Source organism: Ornithodoros turicata, chromosome 1 (assembly GCF_037126465.1).
Source record: "Ornithodoros turicata isolate Travis chromosome 1, ASM3712646v1, whole genome shotgun sequence".
NCBI lineage: Eukaryota > Metazoa > Arthropoda > Arachnida > Ixodida > Argasidae > Ornithodoros > Ornithodoros turicata.
The window spans coordinates 139,304,710-139,320,303 of NC_088201.1; the positions used below are offsets into that span (position 1 = coordinate 139,304,710).

The 15,594-nt window shown below is 46.2% G+C and overlaps 1 protein-coding gene across 1 annotated transcript in view; it reads left to right on the plus strand.

Annotated features, from left to right (window-relative positions):
* Positions 1-1,289: 1,289 nt before the first annotated feature.
* The window catches only part of LOC135369886 (uncharacterized), a 127,215-nt gene continuing 112,910 nt past the window's right edge, over positions 1,290-15,594 (plus strand). The window contains exon 1 of the mRNA XM_064603474.1: positions 1,290-1,440. Within this exon, the coding sequence (XP_064459544.1) occupies positions 1,392-1,440 (49 nt within the window). The 5' untranslated portion in view covers positions 1,290-1,391. The remainder of the gene's footprint in view (positions 1,441-15,594) is intronic.

Consider the following 15,594-nt stretch of genomic DNA (forward strand, 5'->3'; position numbering starts at 1 on the left):
CGTATGCCACGAAACACCTCTCGTCAAGATGCTGCATTAATCCACCGAATGCGACTCGATGTGACCTTTACAGCTCAGTGGCGTTACCGCTTGAGACAAGTTGACCCTTCCACCTGCTGCCACTGTGGTGCTCTAGATGATCTGGAGCACATTCTTCTTCATTGCCCTCACTACCAACCTTCGCGGTCCAGTCTCTGTCCGAGTCTCTTCGTCAGCCGGATTCTCACCCCCTTCTCCTTCTCAAAATTGCTTGGTCCCTGGCCCCAATCCAGTCCAGCAACGGTCAGCGCTCAAAGCCCTTTTGACATTCCTGGACACCATCGCACTCCGATCGTTATTGTGAGGGGGCACGTTATTTTATATCCACATCCCCACCAACAATCGGGTAGAGTATCGCGATCTGGCGATGAACCTCCACTCTCCTTCTGAAAATAAAGTTGTTGTTGTTGTTACTATGCCATGGATGCGATACCAAAATGTGGGGCATTTTTGTGGCGCTTATTTAATGCACCTCGGTATTTAATTAAATGTGTTTGTAACTTGTGTTAAAGGAATATTTTGCTTCTGTGTTCTTCAAAGAACAGGCACCGCCAATTGGAGATATGCCATCAGGGAATATTAGTAACAGGATCATTACTGTGGGCGGCCTAAGAAGTGAGGTCCGCATATATCTGAGCGAACTGAATCGCAACGCGGTGCGACCCCACAAATATAAGACTCGCACAGAACTAGGTGAGCAAAGGTTTCCGCTGTGTTCTTTCAACAGCTATATAGAGCTCGATTAATTAGAGGAAACAGACCAGCTATATTTGGGAGGCACAGTTTAGAAATTACGTTGCGACTAATATTAGCCGGTAACTGCAGGTTATACCCTGCACAAGCCAGACACATCATCGAGAAACGCCGATTTCATTCAGATAAATAAACCCCCAAAATATATGACGAAAATAAAAATGAGCCTACTGATGACATTCAAGTCACATAGGCACGTTTGGTGTACGTTGCTCAAAGAACGCTGCCCCCAAAAATCCTGCTTCGAAGATTAGTTCTTCCAAGAAAGCGTTCCATACCTTGCCATATCATGAAAGGTCAGTACGGAACTTACGCACTTTCTGGACACAATCCGTCATCGTTAATTAAATCTTAAGCCGACAGCAGCTCTCCTCATCATCTGCAAACAGTGGCGTGGTGCTCTACACAGACGTTTTTAATGTCGGGTAGGACCACTAATGAGAAACTTCACTAATACAGCTGTTAGGAAGAAGATACCCTGTTGCGTAAGAAGCGCTCGTCATTTTGCGCGAGAGACTCGTCTTCAAACTGGTCTTGCGCATAAACTCTCCTTGGTTCACGCACTCCGTACATTCATTTGGAACTGCGGGTCCAAGAACATGATTGCCCTCAGGATCATCGTCGTCATCCTTACGTATTCGCAGCTATGTGAGTAAAAGCTTCCATTACTGTGTATTGCTCATGCTTAACCTCGCCTCCATCTCTACAATATAGTGTGTGATGTCTCGAATCCTTTGAAAGGACGGTCACATCCGTTCCGGTTGATTTCGAAAAGTGTTGTGTGATTTTATTCCTCGTCGGCAGGGCTGGGCAGTATTACAAATACATTGTATTATAATACCGTTACTGTAATACTTTAGAGTATTTGTATTACGTATTATAATACCCATCCAATAAGTGTATTTGTATTACGTATTATAATACAAAAAATTCGAGTATTACTTGCATTGTATTACTGCAAAACTCGTAATACTTATGACCTGTCCTGCCTGAGGTGATGGGTCTTACACGTGTATGCTTTCGATACCATTCCAGTCCTACGAACACGACCTAGTTCTGCCAACAGAGAATCACACTTCAACGTGCAAGAAAGGGACGATTACAGGAGCTGGCTGACTCAAATTTCTGAGAAACTTCTCCACTCTGGGTGAACAACCCGGAGCCCTTAAGGGGTCATATCATAGAATGGAGCCAGGGTCGGTGCGTCAGAAAGTAAGGCAGAAAAAAAGGGGATTATAGACACACACACCTGCGTCCCGAGAGAGAATGCCCTGAGAGCTGTCAGTTAGTCACTTCGTCGTGATCTTTTGTCATTTTTTTTTCCTGGACTCTCCAGGGTTAACCCGTAAAATACTTGTCGCTCCAGGAAGGCACGTAGCCTAAATTTTAACAACCTGACCACTGTGTGTCTTGGTTCCTGGTTTAAGTCACAGGCACAATGTCTTCCATAGAATGCAGTGTTCCTTGTTACAGCTATGCATGGTATAAATTCTGCATCGGGTTGACCGTCTCGGCAGTTTCTACTCAGACAAAACAGACGATCGTTTGAAAAGATGCTTCTTCTTAAGTGCAACCAACTGAAATAAACATGCGGTGAACGGACCGATGGCTTCAGAAATATGTCTGGGATTCCTTTCCTAATAACTGTCTGCCACGGCACAAAAGTATTACTAGTATTACTTGAGTAATACAGGGAAGTAATAGTATTATGTATTATAATACTTGAAAATAAAATGTATTATGTATTAGTATTATAATACCATTTATAATATTATTTTTAGCAAGTATTATGTATTTGTATTACAATACAGATTTTGAGTATTCCTGCCCAGCCCTGCTCGTCGGCTATTGGCTACGTCATCAGAAATCCCACGCAAAATGGTGGCGTAGTTTGGCTGTTCTTCGATGGACCACGTGGCAAGAGCACACGCTGGATGTGGAGTGTATGCCTATTTCTGGAAAAAAAGGAGAAAATGTTAGCCACGAGGAGCCTACGAGGGCGCGACCTCCAGAAATTTGAATGCCGCGACCGTGTGAGCGTCTCACACACTACTTACGTGGCGTGTGAACGGCGTCTTCCCTCCTCTGATCGCACCGGTCACACCCGATAGAATAAAACTGTCCTGATCAAGACTAAGGCGAAGATTGACCAATGAACAAACGCACAGGCATCTTGAGATATCTGAAATAAAGGCAAGCAACGCTGATACGGACGAGAGAGAGCCATAACTGGCGAGCCTTGTGCAGCTCCAGATTACCTCAAGGGTTGACGTAACGATCTATTTTTGCGTGCGAGCTCAACTTCCTACATTTCAGCTTTTATGCTAAATTCTGTGTTGCGATACTGATTTCGAGTTTGGCAGGGAACTAGTGATAAGGAATAGATCGCAAGCAGCCCATATAGAGGGTGTTTTATTTTTATTAGTTACGAAAGTTTTATGAAAAACTAGCAGAGAAAAATGATGGCCGTTCTAGAAGATGGGTCATACGGCCAGCCGAAGCTCCTGTAGGACAGCATGTTCGACTAGTGAACACCTAATTAGCTAAAATGCATTGATTAACTTGTTAAGTCTATGTTTTCTGGGAAATATTTCTGTGAGATAGTAGCATTGGAGCCAGTCATTATTCAATTCCACCGTCCTTGTTTAGCACCCCGTGAAGCGAACGTACTTTTCGCTTAACTTGTTTCGCTGTTCAAATGGGCCGAAAGTCGAACAAAGCGCTTTTCGACCGCAAGAACGACGGTACCTTCACCTTATCTGGGTCGCAGCGGTGAGCGGTCGCAGTTTTGCGCCTACTCCAATCAGTTCCGTCGCTACAAAGCACGTGCCCTCTCTCCTGGTTTGTCTGTCGCTCTTGCGGCGCTCGAGTAGTGCGTAGTTCTGGTTTCGGCTCATTTGCGTAGCGAAATTTGGCAATTTGTATCTCGAAGTACGTTCGCTTCTCAGGCTGTTTAATACCGACGATGGTTTGAACATTAACTGCCTCCAATTCTGCTAGCCCGCATTTCCCAGGAAACGCCTAATTTCTGAGCTAATTAATGAATTTTAGCTAATTAGTCGTCCAGCAGTTGCATATACTGTCCTACTGGATGTCTGCCTGGCCGTGTAACCCACCTGCTGAAACGGCATCTATTTCGCTGTGCTACTTTTTTTTTTTAGAAGAGAACAGAAAAGATGAGGCACAGAAGAGGGGCAGGGATGGCAGGGAGCGTGGCAGGGAGACAGAGACGAGTCATTTGTGTCCTGTGTCATTTTTTTCTTCTGTTTCATCGAAGTTCGGAAGCTCGCTCGGAAAGTTTGCTGGTTGCGGGCGGTTAATTTGGAAGGCATCCTTTCACCTGCACTATTATATCGTTTACAGTATGATCTTGTGGCCATGATGCCATCTTCAGATGCTACTACAGTGTATCGAAAGCTGTAGATGTGCTCGAGTACCGCGCAGCAAATATGTGTGTTTTGTCTTCTTTCTGCTACCTGTTTCTCCTTTAAGTAACTATATAGTTTCTCGAGCTACGTAGTCTCCCTGGTGGGCACATGCAGCTCCATTTCTTTTAGTCTTCTGCACAATAGGCGATTTCAGATATTGCCCTTGTGCTCCGCACGGGGGTCCTCTGTCGCCCAAGTCACGCGCATCGCGCAATGCGTTGTGGGAAATGGTTTACATGCGTGCTCGTCTGCCTGTTGCTCGAAGATGCGGGAGGTGAAGGAGAGAGAAAACCGAAACCGTTTGCGCTCTTCTCTCTGACTCATGAAAACTCAATCCCAAGGTGCAGCGGGGCTTTCGCAACACGGCGCTCTCTGGTGGGCCATCTATGCAATTTATGAAATCGTCCATTGCAAAGACATGACTTGAACGTGCCAGGCTGTGACATGGCCGTCACGGTTTCGTTCGGGTACGATATCCGTTTATATTCGAAAAATGGGAGAGGACAGGAACGCTTACAAGCTAATTATGAAAAAAAAAAAAACGGCTAGGAAATAGCTAATTATATTGCGTTTTGCTGAAAATTGTCTGTGTCGTCTCAACTTCCCTTCTAGATGCTTCGCGTAGTGTGAAAACATGCTCTTTTGCGTATGCATGCTACACTCTTTAAAAAAAACAGGTGTATTTTAACTCATTTTTCTTGCCACGTATATAACTCCCTTTTGGAGAGTACAATTACTCTCAAAAAGGAGTCTCCTCACTCTGTCAGGGGAGTAGCATAACCCCTTCCTCCCTGCCAGAGAGTAATATTACTCTCCAGTAGGGGGTTAAAGCATAACCCCACTCCCTAAGGGGAGTGAGGAGACTGCTTTTTTGAGAGTAATCGTACTCTCCAAAAGGGAGTGATATATGTGGCAAGGAAAGAATTAAAGTACACCCTTCTTTTAAGAGTGTACCTGAACCACAATTTGACATCGATCAGATCTTTATTGCGAAGGGGGGAAAATATAGCCGAAGCTCTTTGGCTGCACATATAGCATATGTTTGTAAGTCAAACGTCATCATGCTAGTACTGGACAGCTGTTTCGGCCTCCTTGGGCCTCATCAGCCGTACGCAGGCGGGCAACGTTTGACTGGATGGCGTCAGAAGGTCACGTAACACGTGATTCCTTCCGTCAGAGTGAGCTAAGTCACCACTGAAAGCCCAGTGCAAAGCCAGGTTTCTTGGGCCTAAAGCTCCCAAAACATGTAAGCTTCCATCTTCTGACACTGCAAGTCAGAGATTACCCGCAACGGGCAATACAGTGCCACAATTGTCTGTGGTATGGGCATGCTGCTCCTTGCTGCCCTGGAACGAAAACGTGCCCTAACTGTGGCACATCCCACGAAACTTTGCTGTGCCCTGAATCAGAACCGTTCTACATAAACTGCAAAGGGAAGCATACAGCCACATATAGGGATTTTCCGAAACTAAGAGAGCAATGGCGTATCTCCCGGGAACTATCGCGCTCCAATAATACCTACAGAGGGGCAAAGGAAAAGGTCAGAAAGATAGGGCACCGTAGACATCTCAAGCACAGAAATGCGGTGATGCCTCAAGCTGCTGCTTCTGTGAAAACTGAAGCTAAGCCCCTGCTGGGATTGCTCCTGCGACGCAGTGACAAGCCCACTGGACAGAATGTGATTTTCTTTCGCGACAACTTAAAGAGTATCAGGAGGGACAGATGTGACACAAGAAGCCATTGGAACGCAACAGCGGCTGCCCCGCCAATATACTCTCAGGCTGCTTACCGCACAGCACTGGACCGATCGCAGAGAACTGATATGCCTTCAGTGATACTGCGGCTGCTGTTTGCAGCGCTCAAGGCCATCATTTCCACCTGTCCTGAGGTCACCGCCCCTGCCGAAATCCAATCCATCTTACAGCTCGAAACTGCAATCGTTCCTCTATTTCTAGCTGATCGAAGCTGACCGAAGAAACTAACTGTAGGATCATTTCTCATCGTCCTAAATGAAACCGGCCAGGAAATAATTATTATGATGGGGAGACGAAACTGTAGAGCATTAATCTCTCGTATTCTACAGTGGAACTCCAGAGGCTTCGTATCCAAACACCATATGATTGTCATCATTTATTGTTGTTATTTTTCGTATAGAAACAGGCCGACCTCAAGTTACTCTTACGGAAGGAGGACCCTGATGTTTTAGCTATACAAGAAAGCCTCACTCAGCCGTCATTTGAGATTCCGCCATACGTGTCACACCACGCTAGGGGCTCTCAAGCTGATGGCCTCCCAAAGGCATCACTATTTGTGAAACGGACTATTGCTAGAGGTTGAGATCGACCTTTCCAGTTTATGCTCACCCACTGAGGAATGCGTAGGCTGCCTTTTGAAGGCCGGCTGGAAAGCTATATCGGTCATCCCGGTGCACCGCTGGGGTTATGCTCAACCAAGTGCTGAATCCCTTAAGAAACTTCGCGCTTCTTGTTCTGGACTTTTGATCATGGGGCAGTCACAGGAATTGCAGAAGAGGTAACGCCATTGCTAACTACCTGTCTACCAGTAACCCAGTCATCATCAACAATGGTAATCCGACGTATATGAGGCCGCCTCGATATATGAATGCCACTGATCTCACCCTGGTTACCCCGGATATCACCTTAAAGTGGCAAAGTAAGCCCGACAAATGGGTTCAGACCACTTCCCTATTGTGCTGTCGCCCCCACGTCGGAATAGTGTGCCCGGGAAAACGAAGAAAATTACCAACTGGGAGACATACAGACAGGGACTGCCCAACTCCACGGCAGACAACCTGACGTCCTTGGTAAATAGTACGAAGACAGTATTTTACCCCGCCTCAACACCCCCGTTCCTGACCTTAAGTATCTCAATCTCCGAGCAATGCGATCGTCGGGCACAGAGAAGAGCAATAAGAACGGGGCTCGAGGTCGACTGGATCTAGTGCAAGCGGATCTCGGCTGCACATAGGAGACACGTATTAAAACTGAGGCGCACACAGTGGAAGCAGTTTAGTAGGTCCCTTTTTGCTCACACCCCTGTCACAAAAGTATAGAGTACTCTGAGGGCCATTAAATGCCTCCCTCAACCGTCAAACCCGTTGGTCACGCTGTCCGTTTCATCCAGAAGAGAGCCTAAGGATCCTGCAGAAGCGTTTGCCACAGAACTAGCGCAAGTGGCAGGCGGCAATGATCCTCGTCCATCGTTTAGGGACTCGGCTTCCGATGTTTCCCCAACGGATGGTGACATTACCATGACTGAGATACAGGAAGCTGTTAAGGGCTTTAAACGACGCAGCGCCGTTGGCCCAGACAGAATATCGAATTAGGCCCTGAAGAACCTAGGCGACGAACAACTTGTCTCCAGCTATTCAACAAGGTCTGGTGTTCGGGAAGCATACCCCCGATTGGAAACACGCCCGTGTCATCCCCGTATCAAAGAAGGCCAGACCGCCTCCTCGTATTGTCCCATTGTTCTCACTTCGTGTGCTAGCAAGCTGCTGGAAAGAATTGTTCAAAAGAGGCTGTCAGGGCTTTAAAGTCAAGGTCACCATATCCCCGAACATATTGCAGCCTTCATGAAAGGCAATTGCTGAAGTGGCCACAGACTAAGGCAGGAGAGGAGGTCAAATGCATTCGCCCTTACCATGTTCTCAGATGTGAAGAAAGCGTAAGATTCTCTAAATTACTAAGCTGTTTATCGGCGCTAACTGAAGCCAGGATCACTGGGCGCCTTCTGAGATTCATTGAAGACGTTTTGTCAGACAGAAAGTTCGACGTGTCTGTTAGCGCCCACATTAGTTCCACAAAATCTTTTCAGCGAGGGGTCCCGCAGGGCATTGTACTGTCCCCCACGCTATTCAACTTTATCATGGCAAATAAACGCGTAAGTACCCACTGTTAAAAATATATCTCCCAGAATATACGCTTAAAAATCAACGCACAAAAATAATCGCAGAAATAACCCCGTTTAAATAAAAACGCTAAGGAATCCACGGTTAAGAACATATCGTTAAATATAAATCGTTTCAGAATCCCCCCAAATCCACCCTACAGTTACTAGAGTCATGTGGTATGGCACAAATAAAGGTGAACTGCAAGCAAGGGGCTTAAACTAACCGCACAGGACCAAACTAGCCTAAACTATGCCCAACTAACCGAAACAAACTAAACTAACCTAACATAACATGATCTAACCCGGCGCAAATTGCAATCAGTCCGCCTCCGTGCTAGATGTTGAGGGGATTTTGAAACAGTTTATTTTTAATGGTGGATTATTAAACGGTGATCTCTAAGCGGGGATAGTAAGCGGCTTATTTTAGGAGACATATTTTTAATCGCGTATTTTTTAAGCGGATTATTCTTGAATGTTTTATTCTTAAACGTTTATTCTTAATGGAGGATTTCGGGGACCCCCCTGCTAGAGCCATGTGGTATGGCCCAAATCAAGGTGAACTGCAAGCAAGGGGCTTAAACTAACCTCACAGGACCAAACTATCCTAAACTATCCCAAACTATCCTAAACTATCCCAAACTAACCGAAACCAAACTAACCTAACATAACCTGATCTAACCCGGCGCAAATTGCAGTCAGTCCGCCTCCGTGCAAGATGGTGAGGGGATTTTGAAACAGTTCATTTTTAATGGTGGATTATTAAACAGTGATCTTTAAGCGGGGATAGTAAGCGGTTTATTTTAGGAGATATATTTTTAACCCTGTATTTTTTAAGCGGATTATTCTTGAATGTTTTATTCTTAAGCGTTTATTCTAAATGGTAGATTTCGGGGACCCCCATCATTGGTGGGATCCACAAACGAAGGCGCCCTACACAATGTGCGCCACAACTGACCATATACGCCGATGATATCTATCTCCGCATAGCAGGAACGAACAAGAAGATTCGCGACTAAGCTGACGTAGCACTAAACGCCATCAACGATGCCTTATCGGAGAGAGGACTGGAGATATCCCCACAAAAGTCCCACTGTCTTGTCTACACCCCCCAAGGAAACACTTTGGTAGGGACTTACTACGTCCAAGCATCAATAACATCCCTCTTCCAATATGTAAAGCGTCGAAATACCTTGGTGTCACTATTGACAGCTCATAACGCTGGACGAAGCGGGTGAACGAAACCATTGCTAGAGGGAAGAAATTGCTAAATTTGCTCAGACGCGACTAAGCATGGGGCTGTAATGCACGATCCATGCTCGCTCTGCACAGAGCTCTTATTCTATCTCGGATTCTGTGTGTGACGCCGTACGTTGACCTGTCGCCAACACAATGGCTGAACCTCGAGCGTCTCCATCGGGCAGGTATACGAACCACACTTCGTTTACCAAGCTTCTTCAGCATTACCTATACCTATCTAGAGTCAAAGGAAAAGCCCGTCAGCATCCATTTAAAACTCAGAGGGCACCTGTTCATTGACAACGAAACACTTCTGGGCAAGGAACAACTCGTCACCAGTCTTCAAGGCAACCTCGCCACGTCCCTGGGCCGCCTGGCTAGGTCGCACGCCAATTGCGCCCTACCGTACGACGAATGTATCCAACGACCTGCTACTCCGTGGCGTACCCCAATATCTCGTTGCAGAGTCCAGGGCTAAGAAAGAAGGGCGAATCCAGCTCACTGGAAGCCAAGGCAGCTGCTGAGGTCTTAATTAGTGACGTTTTTCTAGCTGACACTCTGCTGTTCACAACGGCTCCGTTGACGCAGAGTGTAGGAGCGCTACTTCTTCCGTTTATATCCCATCATTAAACGTGGCAAGGCAAGGAAAATCAGTTCGATACCCAATATGCTCTACGACGGCTTAGTTTCTGGCAATATTATATGCAGCAGCTGCGGTACAGGTCAAGGGAATCACCAAGGCAGTTATCCTCACAGACTCGCGCAGCGCTCTCCAAATGGTGATGAACCGCATTCTAGCCCGGTGTATCAGAACGTCATGTGCCCAACACGAAGTGAGGTGTAGTGACATCTGCCTTCAATGGGCTCCCTTCCACGTCGGCGTTAGTGGCAACGAAAAAGCGGACCAAATAGCATCTGCTGCACACCACAGCACTTACCCTAGGTTGCCAACCCCGGGAGACAGCGACAGAAAATTGGTCATCAATGAGATCCAGGAAAATAATCGACTTGATCTCCCGCTGAAAGGACTTTCCCGCAGTACACAAACTCTGCTCTTCACGTTGCGAACAAGAAGCGCTTTCACTAAATCACAATTATTCAAGATTGGCTCTCTAGATGCAACTCAAACTGCATACATTGTCAGCACATTGAAACTATCGAGCACGTCCTACTGCATTGCTGTGCATATGCTGCGGTGCGGGAGAAATACCTTGGCCAGTGGAGGAACTGTACGGTGAATGATGTCCTGAGGCTGTTTCACCGAAAGACTCCAAAATTCGAAGCCTCATCTACTTTCTCCAGGAATCTGGCCTTGCTCAAAGGCTATGAGTACTGCTCGGATTTCTCGGCGCACTCTGCAGTGACTGGCCTAAATCTTAAATTCTGGCTGTCATCATTCCTCCGTCTGTTATCACATCTCATCTCATCCTGGCTACAGTCGTGACTCAGCCCACATACGTGAGGCCAACAACGGCAAGTCGGTTTTCGTCACCACCACCACCCGTTTAGTGGTAGTGGAATTGTGTCATCACACATTGCCTTTGTGTTGTGGATTAACTGGTACACTGCTGTGAGCTCGGACATAGCAAAACTGGCACTTATTTTGGATATACCTCTGTACGGTTTCAGATCGATTCACCCCGCGAATGCATGTGCCGGCAGGTACCTGGTCGTGCTCAACCAGAAAGCCCGTGAAACGGCACTTGACATGTACGACGAACACGTACAGATATTTCTTCTGTTTGAAGAGCGCGATTGGAGGAGACGAAACTACACTACCAGTGCGAGCTGACGGTAGGACCATAGCACGCCATTTCGAGAAACACTGACAAGACGAAACACGCTATCTGACGCCACTTCAAGCCATGGATGGTCATGCCGCTAAACACGTGTTATGGGATTCTTCAGGAATATGTTCGCGCAGCACTTAAAGGAAAATTAGCGAATAAAAGCCTAGGTCCCCGATTTTCCTGGAGATTGGAGGGCGCGTCCGCACAATCGGGAGACTGAACGAAACTGAGGAGAGTTGGACAACACGACCAACACAACCAACACGACAGCGGAGTGATAGATGGAGTCTATCCCGTTTGAAACCCATAAAAATAACCTTTCAGAAATAAACGAGTAAGTAGCCACTATTAAGAATAAGTCTTCTCGAATATTCGCTTAAGAATGAACGCAAAGAAATAATCGCTCAAATATCCATGTGTAAATTAAAAGGCTAAAGAACCTTGGTTATGAATATAACGTTAAAAATAAATCGTTTCACAATCCTCCCAAATCCATCCTACGGTTGCTATAGCCAAGTGGTATGGCCGCGCGTGAAATTGACAATCCGCTGCGAGAAATAGTCCCGAAGTCGGCCAATTTAATCGAGCTTCTATGGGCATGTGTATACTTCGTACACGAGGAACCGTGCTCCACTTGACCGTCAGCGCAAAGCGAACTCAGCACACATGCACGAACGAACGCGCTCTGAACACTGTCACACTTAACTCCTATCGATGCTTTGTCAAGCCAAATAATGCGAGACATGCATATAATGCACAGCGTTTCTACACTAGAACAGAAAACGTAGCAACAACACATACACAGAAAACAAACAAACAAACATGGCAGCTATGGCAGTCCGCTAGGTAGGGAAGGAGTGCAAACAATGGCAAAACCGCGCCACAGCGGTGCGTATGAATGCGGGTAAATAACTTCGAGGGACCTACAGTATGGTGGCGAGGTGACGTCAGTGAATAAACCCTATAGACTATTTTTCGTTATTTAAAGATGAGCCATGTAACAGGTCATGTTCGGCGATGTTAACAGGACCGGACAGGATTAAAGGTTACGTTAAAACCATTTTCTGTCACTACAGTTGAGTTGTGGCTCCAACACAGATTGTAATCAGTGATAACTTGTAACAAATTTAGTACTTTTAAATGTCTATCGGCTATCGCACGATCGGCTTTAAATCGATCGGCGGCTTTATCGAGCAGCACGATCGGCGGCTTTAAATGTAAATCGTGCTATTGGCTATCGCACGATCGGCTATATCGTGGCGTTATCCTCTGCGTTGAGATACATAACTATTACTCCGCCGTCGTATTCAACTACAGGATATATTTTAAAACAGTTTATTTTTAAGGGTATATTTTAAGACAGTTTATTTTTAAGGGTATATTTTAAAACCGTTTATTTTTAACAATATATTTTGCAGTGATATATTCTTCAATGTGGATTGAAGGGGCGGGGTTTTTGCGCCGTTGATTCCTTGTCGGGAACTTTACGCGGTTTATTCTGAAACACCTTTTTGAAAGAGTTTATCTTAAATGATTTATTGTTAAAGAGTTTATCAGTGTAACCCCCGATCGATGTATATCTCTACGCAGAGGATAACAGTAGGACGTAGCTTATATTGCTGGTTTTAGGCCTTGTTAGCACTCACCCTCTACGTAGTGGTCTGTCATGGCTGCAATATTTGTTCTGCGTGTGTTGTTGCTATGCTTTCCTTTCTAGAGTAGGAAAGCCTATGCATTATATGCATGTTCCGCGTTATTTCGCTTTACAAATCATCGACGGGACATGCTGCAGTGCTGAGCGCTCGTTCGTTCGTGCGTGTGCTCTGAGTTGGCTTTAAATTACGTTCAAGTGAAGTACGCTTGCTTCGCGTACGAGGGGGGTCCCCGAAATCCACCATTAAGAATAAACGTTTAAGAATAAAACATTCAAGGATGATCCGCTTAAAAAATATACGGTTAAAAATATATCCCCTAAAATAAACCGCTTACTATCCCCGCTTAGAGATCACCGTTTAATAATCCACCATTAAAAACAAACTGTTTCAAAATCCCCTCACCATCTAGCACGGAGGCGGACTGATTGCAATTTGCGCCGGGTTAGATCATGTTATGTTAAGTTAGTTTAGTCTGGTTTCGGTTAGTTTGGGATAGTTTAGGCTAGTTTGGCCCTGTGAGGTTAGTTTAAGCCCCTTGCTTGCAGTTCACCTTGATTTGGGCCATACCACATGACTCTAGCAACTGTAGGGTGGATTTTGGGGGGATTCTGAAATGATTTATTTTTAACGACATATTCTTAATCGTGGATTCCTTAGCATTTTTATTTAGCGGGGGATATTTCGGCGATTATATTTGTGCGTTGATTTTTAAGCGTATATTCTGGGAGATATATTTTTAACATTGGGTACTTACGCGTTTATTTTTGAAATATTATTTTGAATGGTTTCAAACGGGATACACCCACCCACTGTTGAATACTGAAAATCGCGAAATCCCGGGACTGCAAAAATGGCTCGGGATTGACAACCCTAGTCTCCGCAGACCGAAACACAGCACTGCGTACCTTGAGTGCACAAACTAGTGCTTTGTCATCGAGCATGAACATTTAAAATGAGTAGTTCGCGTAAGCTACGCGCTATGCATTGCGATGAGAAGACGCAACACGCAAGACGCGCCCGTGAACAGGTTGGTTCAGGTGGCGCCTCCGTCGAACAGCGCTGCGTTGTCTTTTTTGCATTGTATTTCGCAAAGAATGCGCTGAACAGGCATTTCTGCACTCTTGCGGATATATGATCAGAAATAATATGGACACCAAAAGAACCAAATCGCGACAAAGATCCCAAACGCAGTGTTGCCCGCTGCACAGGGGGATGTTTCACAGACGACGTCGCGCCGCTGCAGTACGCCGATTTTTTCATAACAAATTAAAAATATTTAGAGCGCGTTGTTGGTCGTATGGTTCCACATATGGCATTTACAAGCAACAAAGTCTCAAGTCATGTCGCCAGTATATCTTGCTTGACCACTGCTTTAGAGTACCTTTGAGGGACACTGCTCCGTCGTCTGTTTCGGTTATGGGTTACCCCGGTTGACGCTGTTGCAGCGCACGCCGGGAATGTTGATGTTGTTCTTCTCCCTCCGCCCCTGGCTGTCTCGTTATACTCTGAGGCATAGAGTTAATATAGGAATACTCTAGAGAACGTACTTGGCGCGCCGTCAATGGGATTCTCCTATCCCAGAGCGTGACCGCCCGGGCGCAGCCATCCGTTGGTCATGGACAGTGTTAGTGGATGAATTTCAGCCCCCTAACTACAGCCGAGCTGCTCCGTTTGTTGCCAACCCTGTGCAGTCACGTGGGTTGACAAACTGGGGAACGAGCCGATGGAGGCAACGGCGTCCACCGTAGGAAGCGAGGCCAGCCGTGTAATTGCGTTGAGTACGTACGAATCTTCGGGATACGTGTAGAATTGAGTAGTGCTATCGGAATCACAAGGTAAACGTTGCCATATCTCACGTGAATCATATCTTATCTATGAGATTACCTGCGACACCGCCAACTCTTTGGTTTCCACCGACACGGATGAAGATGTTTACCGCCTATGACGTGACGTTGAAGTGGCGTTTGTATGCTTTGCGAGCGAAATCAATAAATCGTTACCGATAACGTAACAAATGTAGGCATGCATTTCGGAAGGCAACAGAATTCCAAAGGTGAATACAACACAGTAAACCGCCGTTTTCATGCAGCTCTGCGAACCAACAGGTACCGAAAATGGCCAAAACGAAACCAACCGCCATTCCATGCTCTGGTCTGTCGAGTCTGGTCTGGTTTCGTGATAATGAAGTGACGAACGAACAGCAGCACACAAGCAAATGATGTAGTGGGAAAATATTCACTACTTATTTGTTTAACGAATACATATGAGATACGCATATAGTACGCCGAAGATAGCAAGTGATGGATTAGGAAAACGAGCGCGTCAAGTTTAGCGGAATGAAGCAGCCAACGGAAGGCAACGCCTTCCGTGACCAACGGATGGCAGCTCCCGCGTGGTCACGCTTTTTTGAGCGAGTCCGACACCCCTGTTAAGCGCTCCAAGTTCCCATGGGCCCTTGCGTGCCACAGGGGGCGCTTGCTTTTGTGAAAAGGTATTGCGCTACCGCGTGTAATATGGCCAACGATCCATCGGTATGGTTGCAGAATCCTGCGTAATTCCGTTCGAGCCTTAGTTTCGGAAACGCATTTTGCATTGGTGGGATCGGTCGTGTCGTGCACTACGCTCCTGTCCTCTTTATTTGCCGCCTGTATCAAACGTTCCTTCCTTCATTTCACCGGCTTGTTGTAGACGCGTACGCCGCCGTCGCCGGCTATTTTCGGTGCGCTGACGCCGTTTGCGAACCGGCGCACCGAGGAACCTGGCGTCAGCACGTTCGAGAAT